The sequence below is a fragment of the Wolffia australiana genome, chromosome 12, assembly GCF_029677425.1.
Source record: "Wolffia australiana isolate 7733 chromosome 12, ASM2967742v1".
Classification (NCBI taxonomy): Eukaryota; Viridiplantae; Streptophyta; class Magnoliopsida; order Alismatales; family Araceae; genus Wolffia; species Wolffia australiana.
In genome coordinates, this window is record NC_135846.1 from 3,491,492 (window position 1) to 3,519,385 (window position 27,894).

Genomic DNA, 27,894 nt, shown 5'->3' on the forward strand with positions numbered 1-27,894 from the left:
GAACTTATGCTATATATAAGCCTCTTGAGGCTTTCAGTGGAGTCTCAATATTAGTTTAATGTATCTAATTTTATTTATTAATTTTTGAAATTAAAGTATTTTTTATTTACACAATTTAAATTCTAATTTTAAGATAACATTCAATTTACGTTACAAAAAATCAGATAACCATTAAAACTTTGGCTTTACTTGAGCATGTCAAGGCTTTCACTAGAGTTTCAATGTTGGGTTAATATTTCTATTTTTCTTTATAAATTGTAATTTTAATTATCAAAACTAATGCTTTATATCTTTGAAAGTAAAACACTTAGTCTTTATAGTTTTTTGAAGAAAAACACTTAGGCTGGACACAAGAATGTCAAGGCTTTAAGTCTAGTTTCAATGTTGGGTTAATTTTTCTAATTGTATTTGTAAATTGTATCTTTAATCATTAATACTTAGGCTTTGCATTTTTTTAAGCAAAAAACTTAGGATTTACATTTTTTGAAGAAAAAAATTTAGGCTTGACACAAGAATGTCAAGGCTGTCAGTGCAGTTTCAACGTTGGGTTAATTTTTCTATTTTTTTATAAATTATATATTTAATCACTAAAACTTGGCTTTACATTTTTTGTTGAAGTAAAAAACATAGGTTTTACATTGTTTGAAGAAAAAAACTTAGGTTTTACATAAGAATATCAAGGATGTCGGTGTAGTTTCAAAGTTGGGTATTTTTTTCTAATTTTATTGATAAATTATATCTTTAATCACTAAAACTCGGGCTTTACATTTTTTGTTGAAGTAAAAAACTTAGGCTTGACACAAGAATGTCAAGGCTATCAGTGCAGTTTCAATGTTGGGTAAATTTTTCTAATTCTCTTAATAAGTTGTATATTTGATCATTAAAACTTGGCTTTACATTTTTTGGTGAAGTAAAAAACTTAGGCTTAACACAAGAATGTCAAGGCTGTCAATGCAGTTTCAATATTGGGTTAATTTTTCTAATTTTCTTTTTAAGTTGTGTCTTTGATCATTAAACTTAGGCTTTACATAAAAATGTCAAGGCTGTTAGTGCAGTTTCAATGTTGGGTTAATTTTTCTAATTTTATTTTTAAATTGTATCTTTGATCATTAAAACATAGGCTTTACATTTTTTGTTGAAGTAAAAAAACTTAGGTTCGACACAAGAATATCAAGGCTGTCAGTGCAGTTTCAATGTTGGGTTAATTTTTCGAATTTTATTTTTAAATTGTATCTTCAATCATTAAAAGTTATGCATTGCATTTTGTGAAGAAAAAGACATGCCTGGTTGAATTTCTCTAATTCTATTTATAAATCGTGGAAAATTAAATATTTAAATGTACACAATTTAAATTCCAATTCATCCGGCTGTTCTCTGTGGGTTCTTCGTCTGCCGCCGGCCGAGTCGTGGCAGCGGCGGAACGGACTTCCGATCGTCGTCTTCCTTCTCTCTTTCGCCTTGTTTGATCTTCAATTTCTGCATTTCTCTCCATATTTTGCAGTTTTAAGGTGGAAGATCCGCCTTCTTTTCCCTTCTGAATCCGTCGTCTGGCGTGCCTTGAGGAATTTCAAACTTTAGAAAGGGCAAGATCTGGTAGGAAAGGCCGAGATCCGCGGCTAAATCGAAGGCCCAAGTTAGGTTCGTTTGATTTGGCTTCTGAATTTTTTGAATTATGGTGTTGGCAGCCCATGCGGAGCTTTTTTTATAAGGATTCTTCGTTATTTGTGCGGCGGTGGATGGGAAGGTTTGAGGATTTTTGAAGGGATTTGTGCGTTTTGTGTAGAATTTCGGGGGTGGCGCGTTTTTTATTGTGTCCGGCATGTCTTCGGCTCAGTTGCTGCAAAACTCTTCTGCGGGGACTGCAACTACGGTGCGCAAGCAGGGGCATCTTGAAGCTGGGAAAAAACGGGTAATGTCTCCTATGCTTCTTTAATCATGAACTCATGTTCTTCGATCTGGGGAAATTCTAAAGGAACTGATCAGTAAATGTAAATTATGCGAAGGAAGCGCATTCATTTTCTCTTGTCTTGCCTATTTTTTTTTTTTGAAATTTTGTCTCGCCTAATTTTAGTATTTATGAACTCTAAATCTTGAAACTGTAACTTAGAATCCTCTTTTATTGATTCTAATTGACTAATCTTTACGTACCCAGTTCCGTAGTACAGTTGTTTTTTAATTCAAAAGTATGACATCCTCAAGGTTTGCAAATCGTGGCATTACTATACATATTTTTGAAAATATTTTGGTTTTGAAAGTATGTAAGATTGGATTATTTTTCGATCGTTCATGTTGAACCTATTTAACGACGTGGCCTTTTAAGATTAAATTTTATGTTCTTCGAGTCTTCAAGCTCTAAGGACGATAGTTTCATGTGTACTATCGCTGATCTATATTAATGAGTTGTTGGCTCCTTCCAGCTGGAAGAGTTTCGCAAGAAGAAGGCTGAAGGGAAGGCTAAGAAGGCTTCATCAACTGGCCAGCTTCAGTCATCTGATGTCAACAACTTGGATAGATTTTCTGAAGATCAATTTATACCAAATGCAGATATTGTATCGAGAACAGAATTATCTACAACCGCTAGTGGCTCTGAAATCGCCATGAAATTATACCCATCTAACCGAGATGGCTCTCCAGATATTGCCATAAAGACAGTGGAAGTAGGAGACGCTGGGATGGAGTCCAACAGAGGCTTTGAATTGACGAGGTTGATGGATGACTATTATTCACAGGAGAAGAGTAAGAGCAGTCTTCCATTAAACGAGTCTGTTGATCCTCAGAGAAATTCAAAGGCTTCGGTGTCTGTTGTTTCAACGCTTGATACAAAAGACTTTGGTCGATCAGCTCTTGTAGAGCAAGATAAGTTTGAGATTTTCTCATCAAATAGTTTTAGTAAGACAGTTTCTATTTCAAATACATCATTGGAGGAAACCGTACTTCCTTCCTATGAAGGTAACTCCAGGCTAGATCTTATTCTGATTTTCAGTTATTGAAATATTTATTGGTGGTTCTCATCTCGTTTAACCCATTTTACAGATGCTACTACTCTACAGCTTCATAGGTCAGCTTCCAATGAAAATGATATCCAGAGATCAAATAGTAGTTTAAAGTCGAGTGATTTGACGAGGCAACCCCAATCTTCATTAGATTCAGCTTCCACTTTCAAGCGTCCTGCTTTACCTCCAAGCTCATCATCCACGTCTTTCCCCACCACTAGTGGCCGGTCGCGTCCGTCTTTTCATGATTTCATCAACGTACCCCGGGCTTCTCCATCTAGTTCTCTCTCATCATTTTCTCAACCAGATAAGGATGAGTCAGCAATTTCCTTCAGCAGTCAGAGATTTTCTATACCTGATGGTCGGCTGTTGCCTTCTCAGAAGTCTGATGGGTTGTACTTTAAAGGAGCTTCTTTGGTTGATAGCATGAACCCCAAGGACATTAAAGATCCATTTTTAGATAATCTTAGTTCGAGCAGTACTAACACTGGAATGCAAGACATTGTCGATGGTGGTATCACAAAATCCCCTGATTTTTCAAGTTCTACAAAGGATGAAGATTTTTCTGTTCTTGAGCAGGTAGGCACATCTATAATATTCAGTGGTTTCAAGATATAGATTCTTTCTGCGTCTTATCTTTTTCCAACAACTACGGAGTGAAACATCGCTGTTACATCTATATTTCTTCACTCTAACACTTTACTTCTGGAAATGTTTATGAAGTTTCTTTTTTCCTCTCACGCTGTATTTCTTCTTGAAGACAAGAAGAAAGAACAATTCTTGATACACAAACAAAGAGATTACAAGGGGTTTTAAAGGGAGCCCTAATGGGCTAATAATAGAAAGGGCCCTTAATGAGCTAATAATAGAAAGGAGCTAATAATAGAAAGAAGAAAAGAAAAAGGAAAGGAGACAATAATGTCAACACTCCCCCTCAAGCTGGAGCGTGGATGTTTTCCACACCCGGCTTGGAACAGAGCTCCTCAAACCTAGGGGCATGAAGCCCTTTGGTGAAGATGTCTGCAAGCTGTTCAGCTGACGGAACATATGGCGTGCAGAAATTTCCCGACTCAAGCTTCTCTTTAATGAAATGTCGATCGATCTCAATGTGTTTTGTACGATCATGCTGGACGGGATCATGAGCAATGCTGATAGCCGATTTGTTGTCACAGAACAGCTGAACAGGGGAAGAAACCGGACACCTTAGTTCACGAAGCAGTTGGGTAATCCAAAGTGCTTCACAAAGACTATGCGCAAGGGCACGGAACTCCGCTTCAGCACTTGATCGAGAGACCACTTTCTGTTTCTTACTCCTCCAAGTAATAAGATTGCCTCCCAAGAAGGTGCAGTACCCAGAGGTCGACCGACGATCAACCACAGATCCTGCGTAATCGGCATCAGTGTAGACTTCTAGACGCAGACCACTGTGACGACTAACATTAATCCACGGCCAATGGTGCCCTTCAAGAAACGGAGGAGGCGATGGGCAGCATGAAGATGACTCATTCGAGGGTTCTGCATAAACTGACTTAGAACACCCACTGTATATGCAATGTCGGGACGGGTGTGGGTGAGATAGAGCAGTTTGCCCACAAGTCTTCGATATTGTCCGGGCTAAGCCGGATCTTCATTCTCATCCGCACCAAGTCGATGACTCACATCAATCGGTGTCGAAATAGGCTTGGAGTCTTCCTTTCCCAGCTCGCAAAGAAGATCCACTGTATATTTCCGCTGACAGATGAAAATCCCACTCGAAGAATAAGCCACCTCAATACCAAGAAAATATCGTAATGGGCCAAGATGACGTATGGCAAAGTCCGACGACAGATACATAGCCAGCTGAGTAATGGACTCCGTATCATCACCCGTGATGATAATGTCATCCACGTACACGAGAAGAATAGCCCCTCCCCCGGACGTGGAATGACAGTAGAAAAGCGTGTGATCTCCATTACACTGACGGTATCCCCGGTTCTTCATGGCCATGGTGAAACGGCCAAACCAAGCACGAGGAGATTGCTTCAAACCGTACAGCGCTTTCTTCAGGCGACAAACAACTGAACTCGGAGTAGACGGCACTAAGGAGGCATATCCAGGAGGTAAGGCCATATAGATCTCCTCAGTCAAATCACCATGAAGAAAAGCATTCTTGACATCATATTGCTGCAATATCCAGCCCCGATCGGCGGCAAGAGCCAAGAGAATCCGGACAGTGTTCATCTTGGCCACAGGGGCAAACGTTTCCTGATAATCAATGCCATACTGTTGGGTGAACCCTTGCGCCACAATACGTGCCTTATGCCTTTCAATAGAGCCGTCGGAATTGTGCTTTACAGCATAAACCCAACGACTGCCAACCAAGTGCTTGCCCGGCAGTAGTGGAACCAGATCCCATGTGTCATTTAGGGCAAGTGCTTGTAGCTCCTCCTCCATTGCCCGACGCCAATGAGGAAGAGAGAGGGCTACGTCCACCGTCTTTGGAAGGGAGATAGTGTCAAGGGAGGTGAGAAGAGCATGGTAGGATGGGGAAAGACGATGAGATGAGATGGATGCGGCTAATGGATACAATGGAGAAGGATGAGGGCAAGACACAAGTGCTAATGAAGGATTTTCAAGAGGAGTGGATGAGGAGGATGAGGGAACTTCAGGGTAGGAGGAACACGAGGCTTGCGGCGAGCAAGAGTGATACCATAGCGTTTTCTGGCAACGGCGTATAGGTAAAGGGGCACAACATAGTGGGATAGAGGGATCCGATGGGGACTCTGCAGGAGGTTCGATGAAGCAGAGGATGGATCTTTAGTAAGGACAGGTGGATTTGGGATTGGTGCAGGCAGAGGATCAGAGGACAAGGTGTTCATGGGAATATCAGATGGAGGCTCTTCGAGAGGAACAGGCAAGGAAGGACTTGGGACAGGTGGCGAGGAGATGAGTTAGGAAGAATAAGAAATTCAAGGGGATCTGATTGAGGTGGTAAAGAAGGAGAAGGTGGAGAAGAAGAGGGTATCACGGAGTGAATTCGTCAAAGGTAGCATCCTTGGTGACAATAAATCGACGAGAGGGTGGATGATAACATCGATAACCCTTTTGAGTAGAAGCATAGCCGACGAAGACACATTGGATGGCCGAGGATCAAGCTTGTCACGACCAAGATGGTGGTTAGGAGCAAAGCAAACGCACCCAAAGACACGAGGGGTAAGATTGGTTCGGAGAGAAATGTTGGGGAAGGAATGCTGGAGACAATCAATGGGAGTAGAGTAGTTAAGTACGCGAGACGGAAGACAGTTGAGAAGATGAATGGCAGTTAGGACAGCTTCAGCCCAAAAATACTTTGGCACATGCATGTGAAATAAGAGGCTCGAGCCATTTCAAAAATGTGACGAAATTTTCGTTCTGCAACTCCATTTTGCTGGGGGGTGTAAGGACATGTGGTTTCATGGATGATGCCTTTTCTTGGAAGAAAGTACTTAACGTGGAATTGACATAGTCTCGGGCATTGTCGGAGCGGAAGCGACGAATAGAAGTGCAGAATTGAGTTTGAATGAGAGAGTAGAACTGAGAAATAACAAGGGAGATCTCTGATTTATTTTTCAAGAGATAGGCCCACGTGAAACGAGTAGCGTCATCAATGAATATACATAACCACCGAGCACCGGACGTGCTATGAACAGGGGAGGGTCCCCACACGTCGGTGTGAGCGAGAGCAAAAGGAGTCGTCAAATGGGAAGAAGAAATAGGATACGTAGTACAATGATGTTTAGCAATTCGACAAGCATCACAAACAAAGCGGTCCACAGAGTGGCCTTGGAAAAGTTTTGAAATAAACGATAAAGAGTAGCAAAGGATGGATGGCCGAGGCGTCGATGGAGAAGCCACAAGCGCTCATGAGGCGCCGAAAGGAACTGCAGCGCAGCAACAGCGAGGAGACAAGGGAGATCGAACAAGATGGAGACCCTCATGCTTCTCAGCAATGGAAATCGTCCTCCCCGACACCTTATCACGATAAAAACAGGTATTAGGAGTGAATGTAAGATCTTGGTTCAGATCACGAACAAGGCGGGATAAAGAAAGAAGATGATGAGCAAGCCGTGGAACATGAAGGACTTTAGTGAGGTTCATCGAAGGAGAGAGAGACACGACCAATCCCAGCCATAGTGAGAAGATCACCGGAAGCTGTTTTAACTTTGGAGGAGCCGGAAACGGGTTCATAGGTCACAAAAGCTCTAGGATTGGGTGTCATGTGGGCAGTGGCACCAGAGTCAAGAAGCCAAGTGGATGATGATGACGACGGAGATGGTGAAGGAGGAGGAGAAGGAATGGTGGACATACCCGCGTTAGCTAGAGAGCACGAGCCCACGACTGGAGGGTCAAGCAATCGCCGAAGACGTTCCACTTCTTCAGGTGTAAAGCCGGGAAGAGAAGCACTCGCCGAAGACGCTCCACTTGGAAGAAGACCATAGGACAGAGGCACTTGACCAGGCATCGGTACTTGGTTGACAGAAGGTGCAACCGTAGCGAGATTGCTCTGTTGTGTTCGCTTCCGTTGAAGCTTAAAGCACGTCTCCTTGGAGTGACCCCGCTTTTTGCAGTAATTGCAGAAAAGGGAAGGATCACCTTTGGAGGATTCCTCAGTCCGAGTAGATGGACCACGAGACGAAGCTCCTGCTCCAGTCGATGTGGTCGTCACCGAGGAGCGCGTGGAGGAAGACGAATGTGCTACAAGTGTAGAAGCCGGGGTCTGGGACTGCTGGCGAGATTCTTCAATTCTCGCTGCGAAGCGCATCCTTGAAGGAAAGCTCTTTCTCCCGGTGTATAAGCTGAGCCCGTACCGCTTCATATTCCGGGTTAAGTCCTATAAGGAACTGAAAAACCCGAAGTTGAAGAGTGTACTTGCGATCCACCGAGTGAGGGTCCGGAGGCATGTAGTGATCAATCTCATTCCACAGAGAAATGAGTTCTGTGCTGTACTCCATGATCGTCCTGTCTCCTTGACGCAGATTGGCGGCCCGATGCACTAGCTCATACAGTGTGGCAATATTATTTTTCTTGGAGTGGCTGTCAAGGGCCGCTTCCCACACGGCCCGAGCAGACTCAAGAGACAGAAATTCACCCTTGATACTTGGTGAAATACTATCCAAAAGCCATCGATGGACCACCCCTTCAACGTCTAGCCAGTCATAGTACTTGGAGTCTGTCTTGGAAGGCCCTTCTTCAAGTAAAGGACGCATCAGTCGTCCCTTGAGAGTAATCTGGACATATTGCTGCCACTGAAGAAGGTTAAAGCCGGTGAACATCCCATCTGGAGGCATACGAGGCAGAGAAAACGGTCCAGGTGAAGCCGACCAATTCCCCGACTCAAGAGGTGCCTCCGAAGCATTTGACGTTTGACCCACACTGGGTGGCGTCGATGCTGGCGTCGATGCTGGCGTCACACCGGAAACCGATACAGGCTCCGTCATCTTGATCACAGAATGAAGTGTCGCACGAGGAGCACACGGCTGCAGGAACGCCCGCGGCTATTGGCTGCGTGCGCGGCTGAAGAGTCGAGGAGGGAGCGCGGCCGCGACCGAGAGGAGAGCGCGCGGTCGAGAGGGAAGCGTACGCTGCCGAGAGAGAAGCACAGCCGAGGAGGGAGCGCGGTGCGGGAAGCCGGAAATGTGGCCGGAAAGAAGCTGCGCCGCCAGGAGCAGGTAGCCAACCGGAAGGAGAAGGAGCTCAAGATCGTGGCGAATGTAGAAACGCCAGAGATCGGAGCTACGGTCGAGCCCCAGAACCCGGATTAGGGTTAGGGTTAGGGCTCTGATACCATGAAGACAAGAAGAAAGAACAATTCTTGATACACAAACAAAGAGATTACAAGGGGTTTTATAGGGAGCCCTAATGGGCTAATAATAGAAAGGGCCCTTAATGGGCTAATAATAGAAAGGAGCTAATAATAGAAAGAAGAAAAGAAAAAGGAAAGGAGACAATAATGTCAACACTTCTTCTTCATTAAATGGCTCCGAAGTGAGCCTGGATCTGGATTCCTTCATTCACACAATATGTGCAGAAAATGATTTGAAGTCTGTTTTCCCACTATATGTGATTCTTCCTCCAAAATATTATCATTTATGAAGCTTACACCTTAAATGGTAGGATTATTCTGGGACTCTCAATATCATCTAGATTGGTTCTCATGTGATTTTGTCTTTACCATGTGTGGGCATTTCCCTGTCGGTCTGTATTATTGCGCATTCTTTAAAATTTTAAGCTTAGAGAAGAATATTATGCTTCGATAAATTATCTGATGATATTAAGTATTCTTCTGCAGCACATTGAAGATCTAACTCAAGAAAAGTTCTCTTTGCAACGAGCTCTTGAGTCTTCGCGGTCTTTAGCAGAGTCTCTAGCATCTGAGAACTCATCATTAACTGAGAATTATAATCAACAGGTTAGCTTAATATCCTTGTTTGGCGGTGTTTTTTTACATCATAGAAATGTAAAAAAAAAATATATCCGAAAGAAATAGAAATATAAATTCTATTGCAGTACTTTGTGGAATTTTCAGGGTCGATGCCTACGTCTTTGTACTTGGGGTTCATTATGTGGTTCTATTTCATGATGAGCAGTCATTTTTGCATTTTCTCTAGTTGGACTTGCTATTATTTTTGTTGATCTGTTTTTTCTTTCCCTTTTTGTAGTTTGTATGTAATATCATTTTTCCCCTTTCTCAAAAAATGTCTTATTTCCCCTTTCATCTGTTATTATATTGGATATCACCTTTATAAATACATTGAGACTTCTTGTGTCCACAAAAATTAAACATTGAGCTTGAGATTCTTTTTCTTGTTACTCATGATTTAACGGGTCTTTGTTTCAATAAAAAATTTAAAGAGGTCTTCTCTTTTGTAAAAGATGAGTTTTTTCTCTTTGAGAAACCCTGGCCTTAGTCTTATAGATCTTTCTTCACAGTGTGCCGTTCCTTCTTACAATGATGACCTGGCATAAACTATTTTGTTACATTTGAAGCACAGCACTTTCTCCTAAAAGGCTTTATACTCCATTTAAGTGAGCCATGAGTGGCTTCTCTTTTGATCCTCTTGCCAATCAGGGCTCTCCAATTTGTGAGGGTACCCTAAGTCATGGAGGATGAAGTGCAGGCTTCGATGGCCTTCAAGAATTGTGGTCAAAATTGATTCACTTCACTGCATAATGTTGGGGTAAAGGGGAACCAAAAGATCTTTATCCTGCACGTTCAGAGGCATTGTCATGTGCCGATTTCATTCTTCTAACGTAAAAGAGCCCGCCTAGTGCATTTTTATGAACACATGTGATAAGAGTGTAACCTACCCTTAAGTGATGATGGGAGGTGGGGAGAGTAGGGTTAACGTAAAAAAAGGGAGTACTCAGCTATCCACCATGTGTGGCTGGGGAACTGCTGACACGGGTTTACAAGAAGTTATCATGGGGCTTTTAGAAATGTGTTGCACGTGTGATTCTTGTTTGGTTCCTTCTCTCCCTATTTCATTTTAGATTTTTAAATTTGATTTAACTTAAAATAAAAACATGATTGGACTGTTGGGTTTGAATTAGGTTTTGGGAAGTTATCAGAAACTGATAGGATAACCTTTGGTTCACGTGCCAATTATCCTAGTCTTAGAATTTTATTTCTTCATCTCTTACCTAATTTGATTGGGTGTTGTTGACTAATCGCATCTCTTACTGAATTTTACTTATGAGAGGCATAAGTGTAAGCGCTGGGTGTTTCGTTATTGTTCATCACTTTTTTTTTTGAACTATAACAAGGGATTTTTCATCACTTTTGATAGTACGTTTTTTTGTATAATATTTTACTATCAATGTCTTCTATGACAGAAGTTTATTTTCCCTTTTCTTTTTTCAGAGAAAAATGATCAACGAATTGAAACTACAGATGGAGCACATGCAAGAGGAAATCAGGGTTCATCTGGTGAGTTGGTTTATTCCATTTTTTTCATGATTTAAGTATTAGCATTGCTTGGCAGTTTTGGGTGTCTTCAATGCATTCATCGTAGCCACCAGAATACACGTTTCTTGATAATCTATGTCAAAGATCTAGGTATGGCCTTTAGCAACCAACCTATAATTACTAATATTGCAGGCCACTGGCTTCTCCCCTTGTGAAGTTTGATTATTTCTCATTTCTTCTTTTGTTCTATTTCACGCTTCTCTTCCTCGGATTTAGTGATGTGTATGCTGAGACACATGTGTGCAGTGTCTCAGCATACACATAAATGCTTAACATAATGGGGCCCAATATTTTGTTTATTGAAAAAATAAATAAGATCATCGGGAATTAACCTGATGCTATTTAAATAGATAAATGTTCAATGCACAGAGAATACACTAATGGCAGGAAGAACTCTGACCGTGACTGGCAACGCCCTACAGCTTAACAGATCTTGTGGTATAACACTCTCCATCAAGCTGGAATAGATATCTTTTGCTCTGGCGTGCTCTTTTTTTGGTGAAATCCTGTTCCCTGGATCCCTTAAGACAGAAGTGCGCAAAGTGATTAGCTGATCGCACTTAAAAATGAAAAATATGCCTGACTCCTTTTTTCATTGTTGAAATATCTTTCCATTTCAATTTGACTCATCCTATCATGCCAGACTAGATCTTCAGAGATACTAATAGCAGAATGATCATCCCGAAGGAGGGCGATGGGTTCTCACTACTGGAATCTTGAAATCACATAAATGTTTCTCATTCAAATGCTTTAACACAGACCCACAGCCATAACCCTGAACTCTAGTTCTGCTGTGGATCGAGCAACAGCTTTTGGTTTCTACTATTGTTCACAAGATTCTCAGCAATGAAAATAAAATGGTCATACGCCGAACGTTCGTCAGCCACAGAACTAATATAATCTGCATCAGTGGAAGCACTAATTTGGGGAGAATCTTCACATGTAAATTGAAGACCGTTTCTCTGTGTCCCACCGATGCATGCCACACATCTACAAATGGTTCCCCAATATGATGCACGCCCATATCTAGTCCTTACCTTTCAGATGCTATATTTTGATGTGAGTGCTACCTATCAGAGTGATATGAAGTTATCAAAATTCTGTCATCATGACCAACGGAAGGTAATGAACCTGGTTTATCTCAAAGTGGTTTGTCAGCACTCATGGCTTGTCGTGCAATTCAAATATTCGCTTGACTGACCTCTTGCTCTACCTGAGATCAAGAACTCCGGAAGCCTTTGTCCTCCTCGGGTGTTAACCCAATGCAGCCTTGCTCCCAGATAACTGCCAAACACCCACTTCTTGAGTGACCTTCCAAAAGCCCCTTCTTCCCTCCCTCTCAGGCCCATGTATCCTCTTATTCGAAACTGTTATTGCACTTACTGGGCTTATCTTTGCTTGCCTTAATGGGCCTGCCCAGTGGGTCTTTATTCCCAAGTTGTCACGTTTGGGCCCGCACGTGACTGAACTTCTACATTTCTCTATGTCGTCAGCTTTTGGTCAATCGCTGATTGACCCTTCTGGCGATCTACATTGATCTCTGCCATCACATTATATGTCATACTCTTTTGGCTCCTTCAACTTCTCTTATATTCAATGTTTAGAACTGTATCACAGAGTTTCCTTTCATGTGACAGATTATCTCTCAGAGGTATCATTTCAGGCTGACACACCTTTCATCAGAGTTGCAGGCCGGGCAGAGATCTCATATTTTTTGTCAACTTGTCGACAGAACTTTAAATCTTCGAATCCTGCTGCATTTTTTGTTCCTCTTGTCTGCACTGCAATTGTGCTAAAAAGGCATCCTTGTTAGCCTAATAGTGCTCTTTTGATTTTTTTTTTCTCCATTGCATGTATACAAAAGACCGTGTACCCCTTGAGAACACACTTTAACAGATTTCTTCTTTTTGGTGGATGTTTTTCTTTGAATTATCCTTCCTTATGAGATTTAGGTACACTCCTTCTGGATTCAAGGGTTGAAGTAGGCTTTGTGTATCCAAGGCCCTGCTTGGCGACAACTCCTGCACTACAACTGTGTTACGAGAAGTATGGTCCAGCTTGTTGGTGGACCTCACTGGAGTCAAGCATAGATTGGCTAAGGGGGTCACAGAAAAAAGCAATACCAGGTCTTGTTTGAGATAAATAAATGGGCTTTCAAACAAGCAGTGAAATGTCATATATACCTATAAACCATCAGGGGTATCTTAGTCTTCTGCCACTATCCTTGTTCCCCTTAAAAGATTTGTGCAGGATTTATGGTAGGATAATTTTAATTCTTTCGGTAGTAGTTGGCTTGGTGAATTTTAGAGTACCGTATCATAGGAGACATCTCCTCTTCTCTGCCGGCTCTCCCTGTCCAGTATTTCCATTTCCCCACTCCCACTATACCTTCTCATCCTAGTCTCCATTGGCAGCAAGGACCACATCCAAGTTACCATTTTTTCACCCAGTTACTCTTTGAAAATGTCCCAGTAAAATGTTTAGCCTAAATTTGGATTATTGGATTGTTGGCAGTACTTACACTAGTAAATTTCAATAAATTTATGATATACTTTCCCAGGACACAAAAATATTAGTTTTACAATATACCTCAATGCCAGGGAAATATTTCAGTTCTCCCAACATTATGGATGTATGCATAATGATGAGGTCTAAAATAAGAAAAAGGTGGGATTAAGGACTGGTGACAAACAGTTCCCTAGTTGCAACTTTGTTCTTTCAATAAGTTGTTTCAAATATGTATTATGTAAAGATAGTGTAGATCTCGTCTCTGATTATTATCTGAAATAGGTTGCGGTTGAGGCAGCAAAAATGGAATCGGCAAATGCCCTGCTGGAATGCTCTGCTGCTGATGAAAGAGCAAAAATACTGGCATCTGAGGTCATTGGCCTTGAAGATAAGGTTATTTATTTACTCTCATCTGATTTTCTTGTCGTAGTTGAACTTATTGATATGATACAAATAAAAAGGAGAATTGTATTTCAAAAATATTATTTGTCTCTTTTCTCACTGTGACAAAGCATCCATGTTATCTGAACAGGTGGATTTTCCTCAGATTTGATGATTCCCTATTAATATTTAATGCTAGACGTAATTTCTCGGACTTTCTTTTTTGAAATAATTGACTTTATCTAATATTCATTGTTGGTCTTTTAATTTGATTTGATTTCAATTTTTTTGTTTTTTATCTTCTTACTGTGGGAGTCTTCATTCGTTTTCTTGCTTCTTAGGCTCTCCGACTGAGGTCAAATGAGCTGAAATTGGAAAAACAACTAGAAAGTTTGAATACTGAAATTGGTTCCTACAAGTAAGTTTCTTTTTGCTTCAGTATCGTCTTAATCGATCGTAAGCTATAGTGCTTAAATAACATTCGAGCTACCTTTACTCTTGGTTTGACGCAGTCATGCTATTTTTGGTCCAGAATATCGGTTCTGACTTATTATAATGACTGTCTTTTTATCAACATGAATAAATTCAAAAAAAAGTATATCCCCATGAGCTCGTGACTTTTTTCCTCTTCAAAATTTTATTTGTATCTTGACCATTTGTTCCTCATGTCGAAAAAGAGATTCTGGTGCATGACAAGTTCTGTTTAAATTAATCGAAACAAGAGACCTGTTCTGATACCAATGTTGCAATATCGAAAGAAGAAGATGATGAATATAAAGGATATAGGAAGAATATCTTGGTACGTGTTCTGCAGACGGGCCAACCGGGGGTTGCGATGGAAGTTGCAGCTACAAGACATGAATCTCACCCTTTTGGCCAAAGGGGGTGGCAGAGTTTTGAGACCAGAGGTGGATCTGGTTACGAAGGTCTTTAACGACAAGAAGAGATGAAGACTGGTGACATGTATATTTATAAATTTTATATATTAATCATTGTGTAAGGATCACCAATCTTTGGTGGCTTTCCTCTCATTATTTTCAAAAGAATAAAAATAGATAATTACAAGTGATTGATTGCATGTAAAAGGCCAAATGACCGAAGTACCCTACCGAACTAACATGATGAAACTCACCCTAGCTACATCGGAGATCAAATCAATCAGAGAATACTGATCGTTCAAAACAATCCAGAATAAATCTTAAATAGCAAAAGATCGGGACACATCTACAGACCCAAATTAGAGTTCCTCTCTGTCCTCCTATGCCGCGTCAACGAGAAGCTTTAATTGTCTACTTTTATTCAAATAAATGATGTGATTACTCATATCATGGTCTAATGGTTCTCTCTGAAACTATTTCTCGTGGCTATCTTTTTCACTTTGGTCTGACTTTTCTCTTAGCCGTTATGAGTGTTAATTTTGAAACATTTCTAGGGGTTAAAGTCCTATGAAATCAGGATTTTGGATTTTCACATAATAAAATTCTTAATCTGTGGTTTTGCAGAAGAAAACTATCTAGCCTAGAGAAGGAACGAAATGATTTTCAATCGACAATTGAAGCTTTGCAAGAAGGTTAAATTTTCGTGGCTCCTGATCTGCAATCTTCATTTCCATATTCATTCTTCAAAAACAAATCTCTGTAGAATTGTTAGTCCCTTTTTGCTAGTTTTTCTGGAGGCTACTGAAACAAGTCACCCTCATATTTTTGTTAGAGAATGGACTTAATTGCATAAAACCTTAATAAAGAAGAAAGACCCCAAATCCAGACGCTAATTTTCTTTCAGTCTTAATGTCAGCGAGGGATCTCGTCAAGCTAATATATTTTCTTTATGTTCCTTTTATCTTATTTGTATTTCCTTTTAAAGTACTTTCTATGTATGAGTGTTTTTAGGCCCAGTAAGTGGGGCCCACCGTGTACCCATAAGACTATGGGAACGAATTAGAAAAGTAAGTCTTTTTTCTCTCCAAAACCCTAGCAGACGACTCTCTGCTGAGGAAGCTCGACCGTGAGCGATCTGGACATTATTTCTCACATGGTATCAGAGCTCCAGGCGTAGGACGCCCAGAGGAGAAATCTCTCTTCTGCTTCTCTCCCAGTTCCCGCCACGGTGAGGAAGCTCTTCAGCAGGATCGTCTTCATCTGTGGTTCATCTGCCAACGCAGGAGAAGAGTTGAACTCGGACAGAAGTCAAAAACGAAGCTCTGTCGAGTACCTGTGGTGAAAATGTTCCACAGCTGAGTGGCAGAAAGCCATTCAAGGCACCACTGGCAATACGTACTTCCGATTTAGGAGGCTAACCACATAAAGTTGACTTGGCTCAAGAAGGTCCTATCAACACAGGCGACTGGGTCTCAAATATGGCTGGGGAAGCAAACCAGGAGGTTATCGTTCAGACTACTGAAGCTGGACGAGAGATCTTGAACCAGGTAATCTTTCCTATTGTGCCAGAGACAGTCAAATTCAATGGCTTCAACCTACTTGATTGTAGCGAATATGTTGAGATGATTCTTGAGAGCAGGGAACTCGATGATCACCTTACTCATGAGGTCGACTCAAGTAACCCGAGATATAAAGCCTGCAAACAAAGATGCAAATGTACGTCAGTGGTTGCTGAGCAGTATGGCTGGAGATCGATTCCGGAAATATTTATAGCTTAAGACGACAAAGAAAATTTGGGATCATCTTCAGAAGAGTAATGTGAGAAAGAGCCACACCTGGAGAATATTTGAGCTAGTTACTAAGGCAACTACGCTGGTGCAGGGTGAGATGTCAGTTGCAGAATACGCCGAAGAACTTCAAACTCTGTGGCTAGCAATTGACCATTTCAGACCAATCAAAAATCCTGAGGAATGGCAGTCAACCCTACAAGATCGTATGTTCAGATTCCTGATGGGACTGAACAAAGAATACGAGAGTTTACGGATTCAGATTCTCAACCGTGAACATGTACCCAATTTGGAAGAAACAATTCAGATTGTACTTAATGAAGAAAGCCGCATCAAGTTAATTCCAGATGGTGGGAAAGATGAAGCTGGAGCAGGATTCTTGGTAAAGGCGAAGCAAGCAAGGGGGGCATCATCTGGACGTGAAGGTGCAAGTGACAACTATGACAAGAAACCAGGAGAAGATACTCAAAGTCAGAAGGGTCAAGGTGGCAAATATAAGTCCAATCTTCACTGCTCATATTGTAAGAGGAGAAATCATACAAGGGAACACTGTTGGATTTTAAATCCACACCTCAGGCCTGTCCAAGCTCATGCTACAGATGCTAAAGAAGCAGATTCAAGTGGTGGAGAAGGACAAGGAGACGGTGTCAGAACAGTTCAGATGGAAGAATATGATAAATTGAAGGAGGAATTCGACAAGCTGAAGACTATGATCAGCTCTACATCTATGGCCCAAGTGGGTGAGACAACTTCTTACTCTAATATTTATTCAGACTGGATTATTGACACAGGTGCCACGGATCATATGACTCCCTGCTATAAGAAGTTTCATAATTATGCTCCTTGAAGGGAGTAGACGGGTGTTTACTGCAGGAGGAGAGATGTTGCCGGTTACTGGGATAGGCGATGTTAAAATCGCTAATCTGGGTATTATTAAGCTGATGCATTATCGTCTTGGACATCCGTCATTTGAACTTTTGAAACTTATGTTTCCGGTGTTCTTTAAGAAAGTAAATTCTTCTCATGTCTTGTGCGATACGTGTCAATATGCTAAACATAAGCGCGTGCCCTTTCCTGGGAAAGGAGAACAAAGTACAGAACCTTTTCATCTCGTTCATTGTGATGTTTGGGGGCCATCCTCAACCACAACTTTAACGGGAGCAAGATGGTATCTAATATTTGTAGAAGATTGTACCAGGCTAACATGGGTTTATTTACTGAAATCCAAATCTGAGGTTGCTGAAGTAATTGGCAATTTCTTTCGTATGGTGAAGAATCAATTTGATATTTGTATCAAGCGACTAAGTTCGGATAATGCGAAGGATTTTTTCAACAAGACCCTGTCATCTCTATTTGCTCAGGAAGGTGTAGTACATGAATCGTCCTGTGTGTATACTCCACAGTAGAACGGGGTAGCAGAAAGAAGGATCGGTCATGTAACTACAATGGCACGGTCATTGCTCTTACATTATGAAGTGCCCAAGAGTTTCTGGGGGGAAGCTGTCCTGACAGGCGTGCATATAATTAATAGATTACCATCAAAATCTTTGGACTACGAAAGTCCCGTAAACTTGATGATAAAATTTTTTCCACATGCTCGGTTGAAGACTGATCTGACTCCAAGGATATTTGGCTGTACAGCGTTTGTACACATTCATAATCCGAGAGATAAATTCAGTCCTCGAGCTGTGAAATGTGTGTTTCTGGGTTATTCTCATACTCAAAAAAGGTATAAATGTTATGATCCGTCTTCAAGGAGAATGCTGATATCGGCGGATGTTACATTCCATGAAAGTGTGAGTTTCTTCAAGGCACAATAAAAGCTGAATGATGAAATCCGTGAGCCACCTCTGTCTGGTATTCAAGAGATAGTCATGAGTCGTGATTCTCCTAGCGCCCTGGACAAGCCTCAAATCATCTGACATTCGAAATGAAAGACTCCCAAGGACAGAATATGATCAGGAAGAATTATCAAGTGAAGTTGATGAGAATGGACAGGGTGAAGTTGAAAGAACCCTCAGAGAGGGAGGCAATCAACACTCTTGATACAACAGCTGAGGTGGAAGAAGATGATAGTGGATGGCCTATCGCTCTGAGGAAAGGAAAAAGGCAGTGTACTCAGAAGCACCAATATCCACTTTCCAATGTGGTAAGCTATCAACATTTGGGATGTGCATATAAATCATTTATTACAGCTCTTAATTCCGTGTCTATTCCAAGAACTCATGCTGAAGCACTTAAAGAGAGGAACGGTAAGAAGGCTATGGATATTGAGATGGAAGCACTAATAAGAAATAACACCTGGGATATTGTTGATGCCCCACTTGGTAAACGTCCTGTGGGTTGTAGATGGGTATTCACTGTGAAATATCAAGCTGATGGGACTCAAGAGAGATATAAAGCTAGACTTGTCGCCAAGGGGTACACACAAGCCTATGGAATAGACTACGGAGAGACCTTTGCACCAGTCGCTAAACTCAATACGGTGCGTATTCTTATTGCATTGGCAGCTAATTTTAATTGGGGGTTATGGCAGTATGATGTAAAGAATGCATTTCTCCATGGTGATTTGAATGAGGAGATTTATATGCAGCTACCACCTGGATATTATATGACAGAATCAGGAAAAAAGGTATGCAAGTTGAAGAAAGCCTTGTATGGACTTAAACAGTCCCCAAGAGCTTGGTTCGGCAAATTCTCATGCAGCTTGGTTAATATGGAATACAAACAGAGCAACGGTGATCACACACTTTTTGTGAAATGGTCCACGTCACAAAAAATCTCAATATTACTTGTTTATGTGGATGATATAATTATCACAGGGGACGATGAAGTTGAGAATAGAGCCTTAAGTGGCAAACTATCAGAACTCTTTGAAATAAAAGCACTCGGAAGACTGAGATATTTTCTTGGAATTGAGGTGGTGTATTCTCCAAATGGGATATTTCTATCACAACATAAGTATATCCTTGATCTTCTAAAAGAGACCAGAATGGGGGGATGTAAGCCGTCTTATGTACCCATTGATTCCAATGTGAAATTGGGATTATGTGAAGAAGAGTCGTCTGTGGACAAAGGGCAATACCTAAGACTGATTGGAAAATTGATCTATCTCAATCATACCCGACCTGATATAGCATTCGCAGTTGGGCTATTGAGTAGATTTATGGACAATCCCATGAAATCTCACTTAGAAGCCGCTTATAAAGTAGTGGCGTATTTGAAGGGGTCAGCAGGCCATGGAATTTTGTATCAACGCCATGGAGGAGCAGATATTGAAGTATACACAGATGCTGACTCCTGAGGATCATTGATAGACAGGAGGTCAACATCAGGCTACTGCTCATTTCTGGGAGGAAATTTGATAACCTGGAGGAGTAAGAAGCAACAGGAAATTTCGTTATCCAGTGCTGAAGCAGAATATAGAGCATTGGTGAAAGGAATCTGTGAGACATTGTGGATTAGAAACATTCTTACTGAACTTGGGCTGGAGCAAAAGGAACCTACTGTTTTGTATTGTGACAGTAAAGCAGCAATTGATATTGCCCACAACCCTGTTCTACATGACAGAACAAAGCATATTGAGCTAAACAAGCATTGGATCAGGGAGAAGATCGACCAGAGTTGTGTTCTGATTAAACAAGTCAGATCTGCGAATCAAGTTGCAGACGTCTTCACCAAAGGTCTGACAAGAGCACTATTTGATCGTATACGGAGCAAGCTTGGGATCAGAAGCATCTGTTCACCAGCTTGAGCGGGGGTGTCAGCGAGGGATCTCGTCAAGCTAATATATTTTCTTTATGTTCCTTTTATCTTATTTGTATTTCCTTTTTAAGTACTTTCTATGTATGAGTGTTTTTAGGCCCAGTAAGCGGGGCCCACCGTGTACCCATAAGACTATGGGATCGAATTAGAAAAGTAAGTCTTTTTTCTCTCCAAAACCCTAGCAGACGACTCTCTGCTGAGGAAGCTCGACCGTGAGCGATCTGGACATTGTTTCTCACACTTAAATATCAAAGGTTGGACAAAAGAGGGATCAAATCCTGTTTCAAAAAAAGAGGGATCAAATCCCATCTCACATTGGAACCACATAAGGCCTGTTAACAATGAGAAAGTATTCAAATGAAAAAAATAGTTACATTTTTTTTATGTGGACTTCGTAGAAACTCATGTCTAGTCAGTTCTCTGTAGCCATTGAGTTCTGCTTTATGGAATTTACATAAGGTTTCAACTTCGACATTTCTCTGTTCAAAAGAAATAGTTGATATTTCTTCAAAAAAAGAAATCTTAGATATTCTGAATATGTCAAATGTGTTCTCCTATATGGATTTCCTTGCTGGTGAATTTTTTTTTTTTTTTTGAACAATAAAGAAGATCACCCTACTTGGTGACCCTCCGTACACGTGGACGTGGAGGGGTCTAGGCCAAGACACATATGGCCCATCCTTCCCCCCATACCCACCACCTCATCCAGGACCAAACCAACAAAATACCAGTCTCTCCACATCATTTATAGCCCTTTCCACCGACATTGTCGCCCCCTTGAATACGACCTCGTTGCGATGGGACCATATCGCCCAAAGCACCGCGAATCTCAGCCCCCGCTCCTTGTCAATCCCATGCTGGCGCCGCGGCAGTGTGGCCCATAGGTGCGAGCTCGACGTAATCTCTGCTAGCCCCCGGCTTGCCCATAGCGCCCGAGCAAGCCGACATTGGAAAAAGAGATGCTCGCACTCCTCTTCCTCCTTCGTACACACAAGGCATAGTGAAGATTCAGCTGGAAGGAACCTTCGATGTCTTATGTGGGTCATTGTCCGCTTCCTGGCGAGCAGCCATGCAAACACCCTAACCTTTAAGGGAATCTTTTGCCTCCAAATTGAGCGACATGCCCCTAAAATGATTGGGTCCTCATAGTGGTGTGGTCTCAAGCTCTGGTAAACTCCTCGGCTGGAGAACGGACCCGATGCCCATACCCACCCATCTGTCATCCCCTCCATTGGCCTCCAGTTGTTCAGTGTTTGCTGAAGGCTTAAAAAATCCTCCACCCGCTAACTAGATAATATGACCGCAAAAGTTGGACACCACACTCCATCCCAACACCCTTCCACCAAAGCATGCCGGGAATTTCCTCACCAATGCCTCTCGTATTTCCTCCTCTCTCACTTCACCTGCTTCAATCGACCCAACAATGCACGCGGCTTGGGTAAGACTCACCTGCCTCGCGACCATTAATTTGTTTGTCTTTCTATGGTCAGAGGCCACGTCGGGGCATTGTGCTTGTCGATGTCCCACCCCCCGACATCGCCTGCAAACGAGCGAACTTCGACAATCACGTGCATGATGCGCCCCCCCCCCCAGACACCTGAAGCATTTACTCCACGTCTCTCGTCCCCTGCCTTCCACTGCCTCACTCCTCCTTCGCCATGGCTGTCCACGCCCGTTGCCATGCTCCGCCCATCCTGACCGCCTTCCCCCGCGCTTTCTCACCTCCGTCCACTCCTCTTGCCCCGGCATGTCTATCCTGCCCTTCTTTGTACCTCCTCCAACGGTCCTCTCCTCCTCCTCCGATCCTCCTTCAACGGTCCTCCACCGATGCCCTTTCTCCGACGCTCCTCCGATGGCCTTCCTCAAGCTTGCTTTTTTTTTTTTTCTCCTAGCACCTCTGCCGACCCCGATCCTACTCAAGCTTTTACCCTTTCCTCGGTCGCCGACCTCCGCCGATCACCCAGAGGTCAAAACGCGACTTCACAGAGCCTCCGACCTCCGCCGAGCTTCCCCCCTCCTCCACTGTTCTCGATCTTCTCCGCCGTTCCCGATCTTCTCCCCGATCTTTGCCGCCGATCACCGCCGATCCCCTTCCTTAGAGCGTAGACCTCCGCCGATCTCTGTCGACCTCTGCCGATCTCTGTCGACCTCCGCCGATCTCCCAGCGATCAATGCAATTTCAGGGAAAGCCTCCGATCTATGCCAAGCTTCTCCCCTCCGCCGTTTTCGAAACTACTCCGCCATTCCCGACCTTCCCCCCGCTCTCCGCCACCAATCTCCGCCGATCCCCTTCCTTATAGCGTCAACCTCCGCCGATCCCCTTCCTTTCCACTCTCTTCCATTTCCTTGCTGGTGATGCTATGGCATATTGATCATGAGTACAAGATTGTCAAGTAGAGCCGTGTCAACTCTTATGTGCAAAATATTACTTCCTTGTAATTTTCTGGTTTTGTGCAGAGAAAAAGCTTTTGCTGAGTAAAGTGCGTAAAACTGCTTTGAATGAGAGAGTAGATGCTCCAAGGGCATCTTCTCCAAAGAAGGATGCGTTCACATCTACAGACGATTCAGGTTTGTGATTAAAAATTTTCAATATGCGTTTTTTGTTGATCTCAACATTGTCTTCAAATTTTCTTTGTTTATTGGACACTTGAATCTTAACTCATATGGTGACGGGAGATTCTGTTCAGTTATGAGGGATTGTGATGGTATATCATTACTTTCCATTAGAAAAGTACTGGCTAATGTCAAGGATAGAAATTTTAGTAGTATTAATGGCCCACATCTAACAATTTCCAGTATTCATAGTTCCTGGTTATCCTTTATTGTTAAAAAAATATATAGTTTCTGGTTATCCTTGGACTGGACACTGTCAAAGCCTCCATGGAACTTTAAGAGAATTATCCATTTGAATATGGATTACCAGGATACATGCGGCCTCCCAAGGAACAAAGGGAAGGAATTTGGAAGTACATCGACTATCTTGGATGTGAACTGATGTAGATAAGCGGCTGCATGCTTATTACTCTGAGGTCACATTCCTGTTAGGTTTCGTATGTAGATCCCTATTACACAGGGACCTGAAAACCAAAAAGGTTCAATTGCTTTCACCTGGGAAAAATATACTGATACAAACCTAATGGGTGTATCTCGTGATTATAAGATTTTCCCAATAATATTCAATTGGACAAAAAAGATTCAATTCAAACTGAGTTCCACAATCAGAGGATAGAGAGGTTGAGGAGAAGAGAGAGGAGTTTCAGGGGTAAAAGATAAGAACAGGAATGGGGGAGGATAAAGAAGGATTGGCGATGCATGATCGCTGCTCTCCAAAGGATGCGGTCCTCTGCAGAACGAGATGGGGAATGAGTCATAACCAGTAGAGAAGAAGGAGATAATGGGTAAGGATGCTTACTTCTCAATTCCTTCCGAGCATGGCTTGAGGGCTTATTTTGCTCCATTTGTGAGCGTGGCCCGTTCATTGGCCTGGCTCATCCACTGGGTTTTCATCCACTCATAGATTCAGACTCCAGAGCTTATCATATATGCACAAAAGAGGTTTAAATATCATAGATTCAACTCCACTGTTTTAGTTTTTTTCATCTGAATGTCAGTTGGTATGTTTTTTTTCTCAAAAAAGATCTGGATACAAATATGATAATTTTTGTATCGTCAGTTGACAAGTGCCCAATTGTCAATTTGTTTTTAACTTTTAGTGATCAAGCGTTCAGATGCCAGGGATGGGGATAATTCTATGGGAACGGCATCAATCTTTGATGTTGGTTCCTCGCCAGCAAGAGAAAGCAATGGCAATTTCGCTGAGAATATATCATCGTCCCAGTTCTCATCGGAGAGCGGAAGAACTTTTGTCGCAGACTTGCCAAGTGTCATCCCTCTTGAGCAGCAAAGAATGGTAGCCAATATTAATTCTTTAATTTCAGAGGTGGGTTGCCCATTTTGTGACACCCTTCTTTAGAAATAAATATCATTAGTGCCTAGACTTGAATCAACTAAACATTTTCGTGTGAATCAACTTTATCAGCTGGCACTGGAGAAAGAAGAGCTGCTCCAAAAGTTAAGAGCCAAATCAGCGGACAATTCCAAACTAATGGTAGTTTTTTGTGGGAATTTGTCAGACTTTTTATCCATATCAATGACCTTCACATGTCGTTTGAATGAATTTACTTAAATCGTTTTGATCAATGGCATCTTTTTTTACCATGGAGATTCATGACGTCTTGACACAAAAAACCTTTTTTCCTGCTTTGAAAGCAAATAATTTTTATTCAATCATTTTTTCTAAAATTTTGTCCTAAAATTTTTATTCAATTATTTGTTCATTACGAATAAAAGTTAAACCAGTTTAATTCTGTCTTGAAAGCTGATTAAATCCTTCCGTCCATTGACCCCTTGTTCGCTTAGGTGGTGTGCAAAGAAAAGTTTGAAATAAAACTTCCTCGTTTGGTTCATGTAACCAACCGCTGCTATAGATTGTAGGGTACTAAGAACCACTACATGAGGAATACCATTATGATGATTGACGATAATCTAATGAAAAGGGGGGCTTTGCAATAATAAAAGCATGTGAAAATAAAAAAGGACATCTGGATTGATAAAGGAAGATGATCAATTGAAAAGCATCCTTACCTTTACAAACAGGGTGCACTGGTAAAAATGCTTTCCTTGATATGTTTTTTCTCTATTATCTTTGTTGAAGATGGGCCTCTTGTTGATACAAAGGGTAAGAGAGAAATAATTTAACGGGTAGACCAGTTAAGGAGTTGGCCATTCTTAATAGTGCGTTAAAGAGTCTGATAGGATCTTTTTCCGGACCTATCATAAGAAACGACCTCATGCTCTGCCCCAGACTTATTCTGGTCAGGGAAAGGGTGTTGTCTTTTGGACGCAGTCTTTCTGATGATTCTGATGGGTCATAAAGACCCCGATTTGTGGAACGGAGCTTTTTGACTAGTTATGAGGCCTAGGTCGTCGTGGTATGGCTGAACCTCTATGTGGAGGAATTAGGTTGTGGCCAGATATCCGATCCTCCTTCCACTGTCAACCACCTGTCGGGTCCATGTTAGAATCCTGATGAGATAACAGATTCTTGAAATCGTAGGGTTATAAATATCCCCTTGTAAGGTCATTAGAGGGACTTTTGATGAAAGATCAACTTGTGGTTTCTTGGCGCGAGTAGCTGTATCCGGCTTTCGTGAGGGCAAGAACTCCCGATTCGGAGGTTCTTGAGAGTTTGTTCACCTATCTTTCTCTCTTCCTCTCTCTTGCCTCTTCCATCTCTCCTATTCTTCTCTCTACGCTTCGTCCCATTTCCTGATAGATCTCCATGGGGATCGCAACAGTCCATCAGGTGCCTAACAGAGTCCAACTCAAGAAGAGATCATCTTCAACAAAGATAATAAAGTAGAAATCTCATGACTGGCTTACATCCCCTTTCAAGCTGATGCATAAATACTCTTCATCTCCTGTTAGCCTGTAGAATGTCCTGCCATGAACTCTTTTTGTGCATGTATCTACCACCTGAAGTGACAATTAAACATGGGCCATCTGAATAATCTTCTACTCAATCGTCCACCTCGGTGAAATGTGTTCGTCTTAATGTGCCTTCTTCTGTGATGCTGCACTGGGCTGTGTGCAATATCAGTTGTTGATTGTTTGTCACTATTGTGCCTAATAAAATTAGCTTGAATTTTTTAGCTCTTCCAAGACCACCTTCTCTAAACTGCTCTAAACGCTGCTTTACCTTCTCTAGGTAATAATATTTCCTCCCATGGGGATTTTATTTAAAAATGTTCAACTTTTTCAGTCTTTGGTACAAGTTAACAATCTTGCAATATCTTCAAACTGTGCCCATCTCTTCATATTATTTCCACGATTTAATGTTCTCTTAATGTGTAAACTTGATTTATTTCTCATAGTTGAAGGAAGTGCACTCACGATTTGAACTCTTTCTCTAAAGGATGCAAACAAGGATTTATCACAAAAGCTGGAGAGACAGACTCAAAGACTAGAATTCATCGCTTCTCAACAAATGGCCAGTGAGGCTGTGTTGCAAAGGCCAGTACAGGCTCAAAACTTGCCGGAGACGACTGCATACACTGATGAAGGCGATGAGGTCAGTATATTTAACTGTAGAATCATGTGCTGAAGTAGCAAAAACCTGCTCTCACGTTTCAAAAAAAGCAAAAAACATGCTCTCAAAAAGTAGATTAAAATAAAAAGTAGATTAAGTTCTACTTTTTGCTGAGAAGTAGCTGAATATTCTACATGTATAAAGATTTTTCAGCAACATTTTGTTGGATATTTAATAAAGAATTGCAACCTTTTTTATAAAATATCCATAAAAATGTTTGTGACACCACAAACTAAAGCATTATGTGCTTGAGGTCGTTTATCGTCAATTCGTGTCACTAAAAACAATCCAGTTACGTATTCAACTCAAATGACAGACGGGTAATTTTCAGGCCCAGCCAAGAAGAGGTTCAAATTTGAGAATAAGCATCGAATGCAATGAAATATAATACATAACTGGATTGGATTTTGGTCATTGTTGTTTTCTGTTCAAATTTTGTCAACAGAATTGGTCGATCGAATGCAGGTCTGTAACATGAAAAACTACAACAGAATGATTATTCGACATAGTAACTTTTGCATTGCATAAATGTTGTTTCACTGAGCTTTCATGTCCTTATTAAAGAACCTTTAAACTTTCGTCATGTGTTACTTTTGTGTCTATCCTTAACATGATTTATTGGAATCTGCCTGCGATATTCATCATTAGAGGCAAACTTTTCCAACTCATTCCGGACTTTTTCGTTTCCTGTGTTCAATAATTTGCTCACAATTACCATTGATTGTGGTTTTCTCCTAATTTTCTCGTTATTGTTGTGGAATATCTTCAAAAAATTTCATGATTTCATGATTTCTTGGAGTCTTCATGCGATACTCATTATCTGAGGCAATCTTTTGAGGGTACGGGAAGGTGGCCGCACTGGAATTGAATGATGTGCTGTCTAATTTCATTTCTTTTTCTCTTTTGTTCCCGGTATTCAAGAAATAAAAAAATAATCATTACCTGTCATTTTTCTTTAGTTTCTCTTTTTTTGTATCTCTTCGAACTATGTAGTTTAATTGAAAAAATCAAAAAAAAAATTATTCTGTCTATTTTTTTATTTCTTAGAATCTGCCTGTATTGGATGATATTCTATCTCATTCCTTTATCTATTTTATTTCCTTTCTTCAATAAGTTGCATAAAATGACCATTTACTCTGATTTTGCTTGTTTTTATCGTTGTTTTTTCTGCAATGTCCTCAAACTGTTGTCTAATGAATTTTTCACTCTAAACAGGTCGTGGAAAGAGTTTTGGGTTGGATTATGAAATTGTTTCCAGGAGGTCCATCTAAGCGCCGGACTAGCAAGCTTCTATGATTTTTAAAAATCTAATGCGCCTATTTTATGTTATATAAGCCTCATGTATTTTTTTTATAATTCTCAGAAGAAACGAAGAGCATATTATGCGTTGTGAAAAATCTAGATTCATTGATTGAGGGGTGATAAAGAGCAATTGCTCCTCTTGAGTAAA

At 41.3% G+C, this 27,894-nt stretch overlaps 1 protein-coding gene across 2 annotated transcripts; it reads left to right on the forward strand.

Moving 5' to 3' along the window:
- The first annotated feature begins 1,352 nt into the window (after positions 1–1,352).
- On the forward strand, positions 1,353–27,894 carry BLI (protein BLISTER). 2 transcript variants are annotated; one of them, XM_078584420.1, is made up of 14 exons: positions 1,353–1,638; positions 1,784–1,909; positions 2,418–2,949; positions 3,034–3,572; positions 9,301–9,420; positions 10,873–10,938; positions 13,768–13,878; positions 14,208–14,284; positions 15,369–15,436; positions 22,754–22,864; positions 24,010–24,236; positions 24,336–24,404; positions 26,271–26,426; positions 27,660–27,894. In XM_078584420.1, exons 2-14 carry the CDS (start codon positions 1,820–1,822, stop codon positions 27,738–27,740), a joined length of 2,247 nt encoding a protein of 748 aa, XP_078440546.1. In that variant the 5' UTR covers positions 1,353–1,638; positions 1,784–1,819; the 3' UTR covers positions 27,741–27,894. The 2 variants fall into 2 exon arrangements, with proteins under 2 accessions (XP_078440546.1, XP_078440547.1); XM_078584421.1 differs by having other exon boundaries at positions 24,025–24,236.

Excerpts from the sequence above, each read along its gene's own strand:
- BLI (XM_078584420.1), top strand. The coding sequence starts at position 1,820 with ATGTCTTCGGCTCAGTTGCTGCAAAACTCTTCTGCGGGGACTGCAACT. Across the intron at positions 3,573-9,300 it reads ATTTTTCTGTTCTTGAGCAG|CACATTGAAGATCTAACTCA; the intron begins GTAGGCACATCT and ends ATTCTTCTGCAG. Across the intron at positions 10,939-13,767 it reads AGGAAATCAGGGTTCATCTG|GTTGCGGTTGAGGCAGCAAA; the intron begins GTGAGTTGGTTT and ends TATCTGAAATAG.